At 35.4% G+C, this 18,223-nt stretch overlaps 1 protein-coding gene across 6 annotated transcripts in view; it reads right to left on the bottom strand.

Annotated features, from left to right (window-relative positions):
* Nucleotides 1-18,223, bottom strand: part of DYNC2H1 (dynein, cytoplasmic 2, heavy chain 1) — a 289,555-nt gene that overhangs the window by 107,424 nt on the left and 163,908 nt on the right. For all 6 annotated transcript variants that reach the window (XM_005856867.2, XM_005856868.2, XM_014539785.1 and 3 more), the window contains 6 exons: nucleotides 17,124-17,213; nucleotides 10,462-10,527; nucleotides 8,786-8,836; nucleotides 7,277-7,354; nucleotides 2,086-2,217; nucleotides 1,013-1,085 (listed from right to left, as the gene is read on the bottom strand). In XM_005856867.2, coding sequence (XP_005856929.1) covers nucleotides 1,013-1,085; nucleotides 2,086-2,217; nucleotides 7,277-7,354; nucleotides 8,786-8,836; nucleotides 10,462-10,527; nucleotides 17,124-17,213 — 490 coding nt within the window. The remainder of the gene's footprint in view (nucleotides 1-1,012; nucleotides 1,086-2,085; nucleotides 2,218-7,276; nucleotides 7,355-8,785; nucleotides 8,837-10,461; nucleotides 10,528-17,123; nucleotides 17,214-18,223) is intronic.

Below are 18,223 nucleotides of genomic sequence, written 5' to 3'. Positions count from 1 at the left end.
GCCCTGCTCTGAGCCCGACCAGGGGCTGCACCTAGGGATTGGGCCTGCCCTCTGCCACCCAGGAGCAGGCCTAAGCCAGCAGGTCGTTATCTCCCGAGGGGTCCCAGACTTCGAGAGGGCACAGGCCGGGCTGAGGGACCCCCCCCCTCCCCCCAGAGTGCACAAATTTTTGTGCACCGGGCCTCTAGTATATATATAATCTCAAATGTTAGGCTTACTTGATTGGAATATATTTATAAAATAGTTTCTATATAAAATTTCATATACATATATACAAAATTAAATTGAAATGAAAGATCTAGAAAAATTATCAGCAAACTATTTTAACTGTGCCAGACTTTTCATTTCTAACATAGTTCTACAACCTCCGCAGTTAGAATAATAAAAATCCATTATTCTTGGATGACTCTACACTTCAATTAAAATACTTTTCATAATCTTTCCTTAACATAGTTTTTCCAAAATTTATTGCACAAATGGAAACATGATATAGTTTATTATTTCCAAATGAGTAACCACTTTTAATTCTACAGGTAAGATGATCTGAAAGACTTTAAAAATGTATTGAACCGTTTGTTTATAATCTGAAAGATATATAAATTTTCATTTTTTGTTTTTTAGACAGAACTAAAATAACTCATTTAGAAGGCTTCTTTTCCTAAGCCTATGGTATCTATATGTTTTACTTTGTCTAAAATCAAACATTTGATTCCCTGCTTTAAATGACCAATCTTGGACAAATGTCTAAATGTCTACTGTGCTTTCATAAGAAAACAAGTTTAAAAACTTAACTACATATAGGATGTCAATTATGCATTAAACTTGATACACATTAAATATGGTCAGATGCAACACAGAAATTATTTTTTAAACCAGGTGGAGATTGTAAAATAAGTAGAATGAAGAAAATAATGCCGGTAATCTGCTAAACTAAGGTCAGCAGGAAATCACCTGTAGGTTAAACACAAAAGACTCGGTCAGTGGTCTAATTCTGGAAAAGCGCCGCCCTTACCCAGAGTCCTGCATGCGAACAGAGCCATGGCACTCTGCAGCCTGTCGGGCCTGAGGGCCTGCACCACCAGGACCTGAAAGCAAAGGTCAGGGCATTTTAAGTAATAAAGTTCCTACAATGGCTTTCCTAACTAAACAACAGTGAGGTCAATTAATTCAACAAATGTTTACTAAAATATGTGAATACTTATCACTGTTGTATATTATTTATTATCCCTCAAACCGTCACAATAGGTTTATACTAAGACCCATCGTTATAGGCAAAATATTACAAAAATCCAGTATTCCCTCAAACCTGTCACCAGAAGTAAACATCAGCAAGTAATGATCATAGGGTTATCTGCTTTTTCGGGATCTAATAACAAAAAGCCAAATGCCAGGTGAAAATAGGGTACTCTCGGTAAGGTACTTATGACGACAGCAGAACAGAGGCCCAAAAATCTTGCCTAAAGTTTTTAATCACCATTTTTATGCTGAATCATATATACATTTTCTAATAAAGGTGTGTTTTTTTTTCTTTTTGTAGTTTTAAACATATTTGGTAAAATAGAATTCACCAAGGGGATACAAAAGGGACAGAACCACTTCGAGGAACTGAAGGGTCACTTCCAGAGTATCAGCTCCTAAAGAGCTTTCCAATTCTTAGTCTTCACTTCCCCAAAACACTGAGTGGGACCCATCAGCAGGTTTCATCATTCTATTTAAAAATACGTGAAAAAAATTACCATATTCCTCGCCATGAGATATTTTCCCTAGAACGTGCACAATGAGTAGAGAGCCTATAAAGCCTACACCTTAATTTCTTTCTGTAAGTGACTTTCTCTGTTGCAAAATCACCCTTGGGTCAGAGTCAGAGGGAGTAAGAAAAGCTACAGTGGGAAACACCACATTCAGAAATGTTGCACGTGATTTCATTATCCAGATAAGATGGCAAAAGCAGAAAGGCCTTCCCCACATGTGCCATGTTAGGGTGATGTGGCACCCAAAAGCAGAGCTTTCACTTATTTATTTTTATTGAATTTGGCTTCTGAACAAGAGTAATGTTAAATACTTCTATGCATTTAGATAACTTACCTGCTGAAATAAGGAAACTTTCTTTGCAAGAACAGATGGAAACTCTTGCTCACACATTGAATGATGATAATACGTACGCCACAGATCTGCATCTTCAAAGCAGAGGGTCTGGTAAAGACCAGGAAGAGCAATCTGAAAAATAAGAATAACCACAGAGTGAGCTACAAGTGAACATAAGTACATATATATGTGAATTACTTAAAAAAGAAATGGAAAGTAATTATTGATGGATATTTATTACCTGTTTTCTACTTTATGTCAGTTTATCTAATCATTTCTAGGTCAGAAATAGTATGGTAGACTTATGCAACCCATAATTAAATTACAGAAAATATTTCCAAAAGAGTACTAAATCAATACTTGTAAGTTAATAAAATCTTTATTTTTTCAGTAAAAACATTTGTACCTATCCATCTCCACTTTGTGGAGAAAAGAATGCTTTAATTTAAAAAAAGTGCAGCCCTCACCAGTTTGGCTCAGTGGATAGAGCATCAGCCTGTGGACCGAAGGGTCCAGGGTTCGATTCCAGTCAAGGGCACTTACCTTGGTTACATGCTCCTCCCTGGTCCAGGCCCTGGTCAGGGTGCACACAGGAGGCAACCAATCAATGTGTTTCTCTCACATTGATGTTTCTCTCTGTATTTCCCTCTCTCTTCCACTCTCTCTAAAATTCAATGGAAAAATATCCACAGGTGAGGATCAAATATAAATAAATAAATAAATAAATACAAGTTAAAAAATTTTTTAATTTTTCTTTTTAATATAGAGAGGGGGAGAGAGAGATAGAAACATCAATGATGAGAGAGAATCACTGATTGGCTGACTCCTGCACGCCCCCTACTGGTGATCAAGCCCGCAAGCTGGGCATGTGCCCTTGGCCAAAATCGAACCTGGGACCCTTCATTCCACAGGCCGATGCTCTATCCACTGAGCCAAACTGGCTAGGGCAAGTTAAAAACTTTTTAAAACTTTTCTAACAAGTGCAGATTTTTAAATTGAGATATACAGTAACTGACATATACAAGTGCAAATTTTAAGCATTGCCACAAGTATAAAAGTATGTCAAATTTCATTTCAATATAAAAATCCTTAACAAAGCAAATTTTTTAAACTATATTCATTTCTGCCCCTATTCATGAACATGTTGCTTCCTTTGCCTCTAAATGTTCTAAATTTCTACTCAGCATTCAATATTCAGCTTAAACAATATCATCTATCAGAGATTTTTCTCAACGTATCTATTTCCTCTACCTCAAACAGTATTCTCTCTTCCAAACTTTTTCAACAGTGATTTACAAGGTCAGAAATATAAATGTGTATAGATGGAGAATTTTTTTAAATGGTGAATTTGGAAGATTTATATCAAAATTTCATGTAATATAAACATAAATCAAGCATTTAAGAATGCTTTATCCAAATATCTATATTCATTTCTAAATAATCAGTTATATTGCCTAAACTTCATTATTGTAACTTAACAAAATTAAACTTACACAGCAGAAAACTAACTAAGCATACTTTAATTTTTTCAATAAATGATTTAAGCCTATTAGGATAGAACTTGATGGCTGTCTATTAACTTTACTGGCAATTACTGTATAAGGGCCCACCACCAATTTATGTGTGCTACATGTATAATCATCATGTATTTGGTTAGAAAACTGAGATAGATTATACACAGTTAGCAAGCTCTCAGCTGCATGTTAGACCCCGGGTCTAATTACCAGGGATACAGGCCTACTATGGCATCAACCACATCACAAGGTAATTATTTGTTTTATTCTCTACAGTGTAACTTTATTCAATGTAGAGTCTTTTTATATTACAAAATATTTATTTGTCATTCCACCAGCACTCTGTTAAATAGTAGCAGGTACCAAATAAATGATTAATGAAGAAAACAACCAATGATATAATACAGAATCCATTTATTTTATTCAACAAATATTTATGAAATAAAGGCAGTAAGAAATAGTGGTAGAGCCCAGGCCAGGTGGCTCAGTTGATTGGAGCATCATCCCATACACCAAAAGGTGATGGGTTCAATTCTCAGTCAGGGCACATACCTAGGTTGTGGGTTCAACCCTGGGCCCTAGTTGGAGCACGTACGTGAAGCAACCAACAGATATTTCTCTCTCACATCGATGATTATTTTCTCTCTCTCTCTCTCTCTCTCTCTCTCTCTCTCTCTCTCATCAATGAACATGTCCTGGGTTGAGGATTTAAAAAAAAAAGTAGTAAAAAGCTCAGACTCTGCAGCAAAAAGCTCAATTTCAAATACTGAATCAACCTTCTAAATGACCATAAGCAAGTGACTATATCACTTTGTGCCTTGGTGTCCTTATCTGTCTAATGAGGACAATATAGTGTGGCTATCTCATAATATTATGGAATATATTAAATGAGATGATAATCCATTTTCAAATTCTGCAAAATGCCTTGAACATAATCACCCATAAATGCTAGCTATTCTTATTGTATTTGCTATGTGCTACTGTACTCTAATAATAATTGTGAAGAACATCAGGGGAAGAAAAGCAAGAATGGGAACATATATATAGATTTTGAGAGAAATGTGTTTTTTATTACCCACAATAACAACACCTTGGCTTGTAAAGAACACAAATGGAACTGATAGGAGTTGGGCTTTGGAACTTTTTCTTCCCCATGCTGATCCTCACCACCCAAATACACTGAACACTGGGAGGAGGGGAGAGGAAGAGATGAGGAGGGAAGGGAAGGAAGCAGAGAGAGAGAACACTGTATTTGGAAAACCTAGATATTAAAGGCAAGGACTTTGGTGTCAGAATGCCTGAATTAAAATAATTAGCTCCAACACTTCCCAGCTATTTAACTTCCCTGCAGCTTAGCTTCCTCTTTCCTAAAACAGACATAATTATGACCCCCTCGTTAGGTTATTGTGATGGTAAAATAAGATAATGCACCTATAGTATTTAACATGATGCTTAGCACATAATAGGTCCTCAAAAATATGTATGAACTTTAAAATAAACCTTAGTTTCATTCATTTAGCACCTTACTACTGCTGATGCTCATTTCTCATCTGTAAAAAGAGCTAATAACCACCTTTTAGGGGGTTTTGTGATAATTAAATGAGGTAATTCATTTGAAAATGTTTTGTAAACTGAAATGATAATAAGAAAATACTAATGTATACTATAAACCTTTTCTGAATGTAAAGCTCCCTTTCCTAAATATTTTGCATTTCTTTACTTAAATTGTAACGTTTACTTAACTTGTAATCTTTACCAAGTGTAACCTCTCAGTAGATCAATTGTTCAAGCAATAATTACCTGTACCCTGTTGATTATTATTACTTTTGCCATTAGGAGTACATGAGCTAGTTCAAGGTCCTGTCCAAAAATCCAGAATTCCCTTCAAATTCTCACTATTTTTTATTTTTTCCATTTTCTTGTAATTGTTTAAAAAAAATGTTTCCTACAGTAGGTGATAAACTTCTACAAAGTAGGAACTAAAACTTTTATGTATCTGTACTCTTCATCCTCAAAGAGCATATTATAAATACTTAATACATATTTTAATCCTATGGAATACATGAACAATGCAAAATTACCTTATCCATGCTCCATTAGCTTGTCTACTCATAATCTTAATATGTCCAATCTAAAAAGTATTTTAAAAAATTTAACCATGAATCTGGTATATAGTCAGTATCAACTAAATAAACAAAAGAATAAATGACTTGGGTTTTGCACTAAAGTCATGGAAATAAAGTTTAATAAGGCAAGGATCCTAATCTCAAAGATCCTAGGAGAAAGGCAAACATGACAAATCATTTTGTATCATTATGGTAGGTGCTATGATATGGGAATGTTCAAGATACCATACCAGTATATGTCAATAGAAAAGATACAATGGAGAAATCGGGTAAAAGTCACAGAGGAAGTAATGCTTTGGGTAAGTTCTAAAAAATAAATAGACATTTCACAGTAAAAATAGTCAAAGGGCATTTCAGGGAGAGGGAATAATAAAACTAGCAAATATAAGAAACACTGAAGATATGGACTGGAAGTAAAACTGAAGAGGCAAGTAAAGATTAGACTGTGTATCATCTTATATGTTACCCAAGAAAACTATGGGCTTTATCCTATGAGTGATAAGAAACCATTAGAAGGTTTTAAATAGGGCACTAACCATACCATAAATAAACTAAAAGACAAAGGACAGACTAAAATGGAGAGGTCTGAGATTAGAAGCAGGGTCTAATTGCTAAATCAAGTTGAATAATGACAGCCAAAATTAAACGTGACTGCAAGCATGGAGAAGAAGTGAGGATGAGAGATATATAAAAGATGAATAGAAGTGAAAGTGTTAATTTCAAACTATTTTCAACATTAAGTACTATACAGCATCTCATTACCGATCCTGAATTATTGTATATACTAGAGGCCCAGTGCACGAATTCATGCACAGGTGGGGCCCTCGGCCTGACCGGCAATTGGGGCCAATAGGGGCCGTCTCACTCAGTCCCGATCAGGGCGGCCAGGCCTGGGAGAGGAACCACCGGAGGTTGGCCAGCGGCGGGGAGGGACCGCGGGAGGTTGGCCGGCTGCAGGAGGTTGGCTGTGGGAGCGGACTGACCACCAGGGGGCAGCTCCTGCGTTGAGCATCTGCCTCCTTGTTGTCAGTGCACATCACAGCGACTGGTCCACCAGTCCACCGGTCGTTCAGTCATAATGGTCGCTTAGGTCCGTGTTTGGCAAACCGCGGCTCGCGAGCCACATGCGGCTCTTTGGCCCCTTCAGTGTGGCCACGAAGTTTCAATCACACTGTATGTGCGCGCCTGCACGTGGTATTTTGTGGAAGAGCCACACTCAAGGGGCCGCAGTTTGCAACCACTGGCTTAGGCTTTTACCTAGCATATTAGAGAACCTTATATTTATTTATCCTTATAGTCTCTATGGGTATACAGCATAGAACCTTGTGCAATGTAAAGACTCAAGATGTATATGTTGAATGAAAATGTAATTAATTGTTTAATAATGGGTTAAAGAATTAGAATAATTCTTTGATATTCTTTTACCCAGAGATATTTGTCATATTCACAGAAATATCAATATTGACTATGAATAAGTAGCAAATAAAATATACACAGAAATAACTCCAATATAAAAAAATTTAAATATTCCACATAGTAGAAAATAAATACCTTCAATGTTGCCACTGCCCAGCTTCTTTCCTGATCTACCCAAGTTGGAAGCTGATCACGTATTCTTTGTTGAGAGTCCTTTAATAAGAGTAATTATTTTCCTTGGTATATTAAAATTCAGACAAAAAAATTCAACAACTAACTTAAGTTTATAAACACTATTTTTTAACAGTTCATTCTATGTATTATTTCTTTATTTTACATATTTTACAAGTCAATATTGTAAAATTCTATACTAGGTATAGATAACCATTTAAACAAATGTGTCAATGTAAGAACGATCCAAACCTATAAGATTTTTTATGATTGTATTTAAGCCAAACTGACCACAACAGCCTGGATGCAAAATCTCAACGAACTGAGAAAATGCTCCAGAGAATGGCAGTTTGCAGTTTATTTTACACATTATAATCAAAGGAGGAAACCTAGGGAGAGTTACATGACATTCACTGGTGATAGACTAGGGAGGTGGGAGAAAGCGAAGCAGGGCAATCTCTGAGATTGGATAAAGAGTAAAACAGAAAGACACACACTTCCTTCACATCGGTAGGCACAGGACCGTTAGCAGCTAACATTTACAGCACAGAGAGGAGCTCTGCGGTCTCTCTCCTGCTCTGGTGGGAGAGTGCCCTGAGGGGTCTGGAAAAAGGGGGAATACTCTGACAAGAGTTATCTTAGATGCAAAAAGACAATAGACAGGCTCAGTTAAGGTAAAATTTAACTTTTGTAAAGGAAGATCCTGGCCTAGGACATGACTACCCACCATGACTTGCTTTTAGTTAGGAAGTTTTAATTTCAGAGCATCCTATGTGGTTACTTTAGATCTCTGAGTTTGTAAGGCCTGCTATTCAGTTTGGCTTAAATAAAATCATAAAATCCTGAGCTCGTCAGGTTTAGTATGTGGTCCCTTTTTTATGCACAGTTGCATTCATTTTCTTTGTGCTTAATCCTCTGTAAAACTTTAGGAAAAACTCAAAAGTAATAAGAAACTGGCATAATATGTTACTTTTATTACATCTTACATTTCAGATATAAGCTAGGTTTTGCATTACGGTTTAGGTATGTTCCTTTGAAGAATAATATTATCCATTACATGTTCAAACAGAAAATTACTAGTCAAAAATCTGAATTTGAATAAAGTTAACAAAAGTTTTTAAAAGTAATTTTTATACTTTAGTTATATATAAAAATTTTTCTAGTCATAATACAAGATTTGATTTTCTTTGGATTATATAAGTAGTCTTAGAATAAAACATATGTACTGAAAAAAAGAAACTACATTGATTTCTTAGTATTTAATTAATATTATTCTAAAAAAATTTGTCTTCAAGGACAAAAAAAATATTTAGGTCCGTCTATAGAAGGATAATAGAGACAAGGACATAATCCTCTAATTAAAGTAATTACAACAGTAATTTAAAACTGCTCTGAAGCAGATTATATTTAATGAAGTCTAAGCCAGAACAATTTTCCCTAACAGTAGAATAATTTTATTTATTTTTTACTTACAGCTTTCCGCAACATGTCTCCAACAACCACACCTGTAAACGTATCCCATTCCTATTGAAAAAAAAATGAGGAACACAAAAAACATAAAAATGCTAACCAATTAACAAAATTTTCTTAATAACCCTGTAAGATGGCTTACAATGCAGCTAAGGACATGTAAAACAAAAACAAATAAAAAAATCCTTTCACATCTTCACATTTCTAGTAAAATACTAACATTATGAATATTGATATATTAATATGAAATCTAGAAATAATTTTATTAAAACAAAAAACTATTTTATATGAGTCTCAATATCTAAAAATGTAAATCTCATGTTCAATGAGCATGTGTTACTACCTATTAATTTTTCCTATTATAGGCCATTTCTCACTAATAAATCAACAATAAGGTGCACCAAAAGTTGAAGTATTGTGTATGTTGGGAAAAACTAGAAAAAAGTTCTTCTGTTAACTTATCTTTTCCAACAGATAGGGAGAAGACTGCCATATTCCTTTTTTTTTTATCCTCATAATCAAAACTGATCAGCTGTTAAGAAATCAAGTGCTCTAAGAAAATCTGTCTTCACCCTGGGTTCCCCCAATCAGATAATAATGGGGCACTACCATATTTGTTACACATTGGTCAGTAAATAAAGCCAAAACATTAAAATTTGAAAGCAATATGGAAACACTACCAAACTAACATTCTCCCTGCCTTCACCCACCCGGCTCACTCTTCTTCCTAACATTTTGCAATATGAGTCAAAGAAAAATGTTCTCCTTTCCCAGAGATAATTTACTCACACTGCAGAAGAAAAAAATAGGTAATGTTAAGTCTTACAAAGTGTGGAACATATTGATCACAGTGAAAAACATTAACAGCAGGAGATTAAGGCATCAGAGTTACTAGTAGAAATAAAAGGAGTCAAGTTAATAAATTCAAGAGAAATATGTAAGTCAGAGCATGTGGAGGTAGATAGAAACAAAGATCAAACATAGGCCTGCAACTTTTAACTACTTTAATGAGGGAAACGCAGAACATAATTAAAATCTGGTCAAGTAGAATTAAAGGTTATTAGGTTAAGGTTGCCTTGTCCCTCCCTAACTAATGGACTCTCACTTTATGATCATGGCATAATGAAAAAATGCAAAATTTTTTAAATATTAGAAGCACACAGGGCAGATTAGTTAGCTCTAGCTTGAAGGAGGTTCTTTTCAAGTTTGAGAGGGGATTATATGGCAGTCCAGAAATGAAGTCGTAGACAAAGAAAATAAATTACACATTAAAAGATTAACATAAACCTGCAGGCGCAAGGGAGCTGCCCACCCTTTGATTCCCACCTGTGTCTCTGAGCAAGTCAGTAAAGATAATAAATAATGTAGTATACCCATATCCTTTTGTTTTTTATATTTATCAGTTCCACTGCTTAGACCAGGAATATGAGAAGGCTAACTCTTCTGGTGTCCTGAGTAAGTGGACGTGGGTCCAGAAAAATTCTGCCTTATCATCACTTCAGAATATTGGGCCCCCTCAGAGGGGAGTAGAACTTTCAGCACCTAACACTAAATTTCTAACTTAGTAAAAAAATTAATAGGTCGATATATAACTTCTACCCTAAAGTAATTTCTATTCTATCTGTACGTTACCAAACTTCTATGTAACTATAATATTTCCTCCTTCACCATTCACTTACATTTTCTTGAAAATGTTCAGGATGCATGCCCCGGACAAAATGCAACGCGAACATCAACTGATCAGCCTGAAAGGAATAACAGATATTATCTTGCTTTTTCTAAATTAGTGGTTTTGGAAAAGCACAGTCCTTAAATTTTGGTTCCAAAATATGTATTCTGTCTTCAAAATATTTTTATCAATATAAGAATAACATTTACATAGAACAACACTTCCAAGTTGGGGGTGGGGAGGATAGAGAAAGTGGGAAAATTTTTAAAGTGCTAAGGATTAATCATCATTTACATCTCATTAAAAATAAAACAGATTTATTTAGCTGGTAGAAATCCAATTGTGATGTCTGAATTAGTCTTTACTAACCAGATCATTTGTAAACCTCTCATTCTTGCATTAGTAACCTTCAATCTGTGATTGTGTATGTTTAAATGCTCCTGAATAATCTATGTACTGCTAAATCAAGATATTTTATTCCTAGAAATGCATGCAAAGGGATCATGAAAGTACTCCTAGGTAAGCAATAAGAATATTCACTGCAGCCTAGCCAGTGTTGCTCAGTGGTTGGGCATTTACCTATGAACCAGAATGCTATGGTTCAATTCCCAGTCAGGGCACATGCCTGGGTTGCAGGCTCCATTCCCAGTAGGGGGTGTGTGGGAGGCAACTGATCAATGATCTCTTTCATCATTGATATTTCTATCTCTCTTTCCCTCTCCCTTCCTCTTGGAAATCAATAAAAATATATTTTTATAAAAAAGAATATTCATTGCAAGATTGTTTATAGTGGAGAAAGAACTGAAACAACCTAAATGTTCAAAAGTCTATCATGAAAATATTCAAATCAAAATAGCATAACCCATATTGTGGAAGGAGGGGCAGTTTGTTAATAAACATATATGGATATACTAGAGGCCCGGTGCACAAAATTTGGGGGTCCTTCAGCCCGGCCTGCACCTTCTCACAATCCAGGATCCCTCTCATAATCCGGGACTGCTGGCTCCTAACTGCTGGCCTGCCTGCCTGCCCAATTGCCCCTAAACACTCGCCTGCCTGCCTAAACGCCCCTAACCACCCGCCTGCCTGCCTGATCACCCCTAACCGCTGGCCTGCCTGCCTGATCGCCCCTAACCACTCGCCTGCCTGCCTGATCCCCCCTAACCGCTGGCCTGCCTGCCTGATCGCCCCTAACCCCTCGCCTGCCTGCCTGATCACCCCTCACTGCTCGCCTGCTTGCCTTATCACCCCTAACCACTCTGCCTGCCTGCCTCATCACCCCTAACTGTTTGCCTGCTTGCCTGATCGCCCCTAACCCCTCGCCTGCCTGCCTGATCACCCCTCACTGCTCGCCTGCTTGCCTTATCACCCCTAACCACTCTGCCTGCCTGCCTCATCACCCCTAACTGTTTGCCTGCTTGCCTGATCGCCCCTAACCCCTCGCCTGCCTGCCTGATCACCCCTCACTGCTCGCCTGCTTGCCTTATCACCCCTAACCACTCTGCCTGCCTGCCTCATCACCCCTAACTGTTTGCCTGCTTGCCTGATCGCCCCTAACCACTCTGCCTTCCTGCCTGATCGCCCCTAACCACTCGCCTGCCTGCCTGATCACCCCTCACTGCTAGCCTGCTTGCCTTATCACCCCTAACCACTCTGCCTGCCTGCCTCATCACCCCTAACTGTTCGCCTGACTGCCTCATCACCCCCTAACCACTCTGCCTGCCTGCCTGATCGCCCCTAACTGCTCACCTGCCAGCCTGATCACCCCTAACTGCCTCTGTTTCGGCCCTGCTGCTGCAGCTTTGTCCAAAAGGACATCCGGAAGGTCATTTGGCTGTCCAGTCTAATTAGCATATTATGCTTTTATTATTATAGATATCTGCAAAAATTTTGGAAAAATAGATATCAAATTTTTATCACTGATTTATTTTTGAGATTATAGCCTATTTTTATTTTCTTCTCTTTTCTTAGGTGTTTATACTTTTAAACTTCCTAAAATAAGCTTATATCATTTCTGTAAAAAAAACAACAGGAAATATGTGTTTTTTAAAAAAACATCTATTGAAGCATCTTTCAAAGTTTTAATCTAAACATTTTATTTGGCCTTTCCCATATTGTAAATAATACTTTGTATCTAATATATGTTTATGATTATAAATACAGATATAAATAAATATAAAAGTATTAAGATACAGTATATACAAAAAAAGTCCCTCCTGTAAATACTGCCAGTAAGTGATCTTGCCTGCATGAAAATCACCCCTCTGTAGAAAAGATATAATATCTTGAATAATACAAAAGAATTACTTTATAAAAGTATATGTTGTATATGCTTGTATATGCATAGCAAGTACTCACTAGATATCTAGTAAGCAAGTAAATGAAAAACAAGCATATTTCCAATAGTGAGTCAGTAAGAAATATCCTCAAAATATAAAAACTGGAAGCAGATGGCCATCAGTCAGGTGTGCAAGAGAAAAAAAGTTACAACCAGCTACCATCTGCATGAAGTAGCTACCATTTGACATAAAATATTATAGAAAGCAAGGGAGATAGATAGTGTTCTTAGATATTAGAAGATCAATGATTAGCTGGATAAGCCACTATGATGCTTATTTTATAAATTAATGGATACTTAAAATGATTATAACAGCACCCTTTATCTAAAGTAAAAAAATGATTAAGATAATATATATATTACTTTGAAGCCTTTATCACTTAATAATATAGTTAATTCTTTTATACACACACATGCACACACACACACACACACACACACACACACACACACACATACAAATTCACACACAGTGTAAGAGGACAATGAATTAGCCCTTTCTTCCTTTGAACTGAGGAAAAGTAATGTAGTCTCTAGTGTTAATGGAAAGAAGGCAAGGCTCTGGCACTCGGTGATTCTCTGATTATCTACCAGAGTTGGTGAGCTAATTGTTGATGATTACTGAGGCCAAACTCCAAAATGCTGTCAAAAATAAGCATGTAATATGTAGTCAATAAATGGGTAATGGTGGTTACCCTTCTCTTTGATTTTTGGTCACAGAAGACACCTGACCTCAGGGAAAAAAACTTCTAATAATATCTCACCAAACATTTTTTGTATACCATTTCAGATCTTAGATAACACTTCCATGAGGAAAGGGAAATAGTAAGAATATATGCTTTACCCACCTTCCTTCTGACCTTTTTTTGTATTCTAGCCCAATATAGTTGTAAATTATCTAACATTCCAACAACTTCTATGATAAATTTGGTTGAAGAAATGTTAAAGGTACTAACTCATAAACAGTTTTATTATAATCATAAATTTTGTGAAACTAAATATGCTACTTACCCTATAATTGTCTAAAATATTTAGGTTACTAAAATAAACACTTTTGATCTCTAAGAAAAGAAAAAGTAAGTCATAGCCAAAAATCTAAACTGAAATTGCTAGACAGCTTTCCATATTTGGTTTACTTTATTAAAGTCTAAAATTTCTGCTACAAAACAAGTCAATCATTTTCTATTCCACGTCAAGTTGCTTTCACTTCAGTGTGATGTGAATACTAACAACCAGCCTCTCTCCAGTTCGGAGTCACTGCTGCCATACTGCTGTCACCAACACAGCAGCAAAATCAGCGTGGAGGAAATTCTGGCAGCCAGTTTAATGTGCTGCTGAGGGCTAAAACCCAAACAGCTTTCACTAAACTATGAGATCAGTTCTATCCTAAGTAATATTATACTGTTAAGTCTTAGAAATATACCTTATTGCTTTACAATTACTGTGCTTTCTGAATTTTATTCTCCACTGAAATTCTATAGACTGCTCAATTCATGCTTAATAAGTTTAATAATGCTCATAATAAAAATGTGAGTTTTATAAAACATTCCATCATCAATTAAAAACATGTCTTAAGAATTATAAACCATAGCTTTTTTTAAAAGTGGTTTTAGCTGTTCACAATAGGGAAGTATTAATATAGGCAATGAAAAATTCCAATTAAGTACTAAAAATGTTAAGAATGTTAAACCTTACAAACTCACTCCAATTGCATCAAAATGTTGAGTTTATCCTAACAAACATATTTTTAAAAGTTAAAGTAACTTCAAAGAAATAACCCCCAGTACACTTCATTAGTATCGTAAAATTCAGGGGTGGGGAACGTCTGGCCCATGGGCCAGATAAGGCCTGCAAATCATTTGGTCTGGCCCTGCCAAGGCATTAGGGGTGAGTTAATTAAATGTTTGACCAAATGTATGAGGATAATTTTTAAGTTGATAATTTTGTGTGACTCGTGAATAATGTTATAAATATCCAAATGGCCCTTGGTAGAAAAAAAGGTTCCCCACCCTTGTGTCTTAAATCATTTTGATACTGAATGTTTATTATAGTGATGGCGAACCTATGACATGCATGTCAGAGGTGACACACGAACTCATTTTTTGGTTGATTTTTCTTTGTTAAATGGCATTTATATATAAAATAAATGTCAAAAATATGTCTTTGTTTTACTATGGTTGCAAATATCAAAAAATTTCTATATGTGACACGGCACCAGAGTTAAGTTAGGGTTTTTCAAAATGCTGACATGCCGAGCTCAAAAGGTTCGCCATCACTGGCTTATTATATCTGGAATACTTATATTATTAAAAATAAAATAAGAATATATAAACTGATATAGAAATACATAGATTAGAAACAAACAAGAAACTCCTAATAAGTTACTAAAATTTTTATTTAACTGGGGTCCAAAACTATGTTATTAATAAAGAATTATGAAACATCTTTCAAAAAGAGCTACTAATTTTTGGAATAAATAAAAATATTATATTATCTTTTGGCTTAAAAAATTTTTCAAGAATAATATTTATTTATAACATATCTACTTTCAAAACATATTTGGGGGCACCTTAAGATAACGGTAGCTCCATAGTATTTTCATAAATCACAGCCTATCTTAGTGCAGAGGTCTTAACAAGCATTAAATATATTATTAGGAGAGTGACCAAAATGAAACTTTGCAGTCTTAATATGTTCACTAGGAAATAAAAAAGAATAAAGCTACACTAAAAAGCTATCATACAATTCAATAATATAGAAATGAAAAAAATAAATCCAATGATTAAAAAATAAATTATAAAAACAATAATTACAACAGAGTAGACTTGTTCTATAAAGCAAAGTTTATTCTTCAAAATGCCAGGATAAAACACAAATATGGCAGACAAAAATGGCAAATTATAGAGAATTTTAAATATAAGATATTTATAAGACAAAAATGGCAAATAATAGAGAATTTCAAATTTATTTATAAATTGCAACTTGGTAAAAATTAAAAAGATCTTTAATATGCAGGATTGATTAGGACACAGGGAAGGAGAGAGCCTCCTTACTCTGTGGAGGAGAGAATTAACTGGTAAACTTTTAGAAGGCAATTTGATAACTTCAACAAAATTTCAAAAGTGTATATCCTTGGACCAGAAATTATACTTTCACCGAGAAATCTGAACAGAAATACCAGCTTACACGTGTATATAAAGATGAATATACTGCACAGGATTTCACTGTCATTCATAATTTCAAAAAATAAGTAATCTAATATCCACCAATAAAGCATTAGTTACATGAAGTAGCATATAACCATATTAGGAAATACCACAGAGTCACTAAATATATTGAGGTTAACATATTTATGCTTATGGGAAGATCTTCAGGACCTACTGCAACAAAAGATGCAATACAACAGAATATATAGTAAAGAAAATAAAAAAACTTTATGTATTTGCACTTTGAAGGATTTATTCTGTCTCATGTAAAGATCCTCAACAATATCATTCTAATCATTAAAATTAATATCCCTTTCCAAAGAATATATTAATTATATCTTTTTCCAGATTTTCTAAGAAGCCTATATAATTGGCCCACAATAACTCTATTTTTCACTTAGCTGTCCTTACAAAGTTCTTCTTCAACATATCTTAAGCTATATTGAAAGACTGATATTTTTTTAAATTTCTAAATGAAAAACCCTTGTGTTTTTTATAATATTCAAAATATCTAAAATGTTTCAATGTATAATCCTCTGGGGACCTTATAATATGAAGACTTCTGTGACAAATTTCTCTCAACTCAGAATCAAGCATTAGTTGACTTCCTAATACCAGGAATAGGAGACAATTTTTTTCCCTAGCCCAAAAGACATTTGGCAATGTCCAGAAATATTTTTTATTATAACAATAGAAGCAAAGGAAGTGCTACTGGCATGAGTTGGTAGAAGCCAGAGAATGCGGCTAAATATCCTAAAGTGCACAAAACAGTCCCCAACAAATAATACTGTTGCTCAAAATGTCAATATTGCTGAGTCTAAGAAACCCCAGCTAGAAAATGACATACATAATTCATCCTAGTTTCCTCCTTCAGTGGCTACTGGAATTCCAGGAACTAAGTCAGCTAACCAGTGTTTGCTCTGCCTTCTTCACTTGTCACTTTTCTCCCTACTTATCCAAAAGGCTGCAAGACATTCTAGATAGTAATGAATATTATTCTGGAAAAATGTTGGAAATGCCAATCGCATAACCTTCCTTGTAGACAAACAGTTATATAATTTAACTGTAATACTCTATTAAATCAAGGGTCAGTAGTATTTTATAAGTGAAAAACATAACATTTCTTACCTTAAATAGACAACGGCACACATATTCATACACCATCTGTTTTAATGAGCTGACCAGAGATTGGATTCGCTGTTCTGTGTTTTCAGAATCCTGTAGATTAAAATTTGAAAACTGAAAATTTTTGAAAATTTATGAAGATTTAAAAGGTAGCCCCATAGTTTAATCACACTTATAAATTATCCCTCCAGAGTCAAAGCTGATTCTGGAACAACAATTAACTTTGGCAATCAAACTTAAAGGACTAAACAACTAAGTGCATTAAACTTGTATACTAATACAATAAAAATTGGTATCTTTTTCTTCAATGTATAGAAACCAGAGATCCAAAATGGTGTCACTTACGCTAAAACCTATGACACCAAGTCTTGATTTAATACCCGACCTAACTGCAGTTATGACCTTTACCAGAAATGTAATCTTAACCAACCAGGGTACAGTTTTCTTTTGGTCAAACACCAGCAAGGTAATCTGTCACGAAGGCATAATTTCTTCCACACCCCACAAAGGAAGAAGAGGCGATCTGCACGTAAAAGCCCTGCCATGTCCTGGACTAAAAGATCCTTTCTTTTCTTTTCCTAATAGAGTCCTTGCCCCCCACCCTTCTTCCTATAAAAACTTTTCATTTTGTACAACCCATCAGAGTGCCCTTCTACGTGCTAGATGGGATGCTTCCAATTCATGAATCACTTACTAAAGCCAATTAGATCTTCAAATTTACTCAGTTGAATTTTTTTGACAGTTAAAACTTCTAATAAATGAAAATTACAATCAGTTATCAATAATACAATATGAATTAGTTTCGACCATACCACTTTGATTCCTACTGGAATTAAAAATACTACATCAGTCTGTGTTAAAACCATCTCATTATTTATATTATCATTTACCAATCCAGTCCCAACACAGTATGACCAGAACCACCCTATAGTTTTCTCATCCTATCTAATAAAAGGCCAGCCACCATAAGCATAATAACTGGAATGACCAGAGACCAGAACCACCACGGCCCCTCACAGGCTGGCCCCACCCCCAAGCAAGCAGTTAGGGGCAATCAGGCAGGCAGGCAGAGTGGTTAGGGGTGATCAGGCAGGCAGGCAAAG

The sequence above is a fragment of the Myotis brandtii genome, unplaced genomic scaffold (assembly GCF_000412655.1).
Source record: "Myotis brandtii unplaced genomic scaffold, ASM41265v1 scaffold105, whole genome shotgun sequence".
NCBI lineage: Eukaryota > Metazoa > Chordata > Mammalia > Chiroptera > Vespertilionidae > Myotis > Myotis brandtii.
The sequence above is the reverse complement of the archived record's forward strand: the minus strand, read 5'-3'. Positions and strand labels throughout refer to the sequence as shown.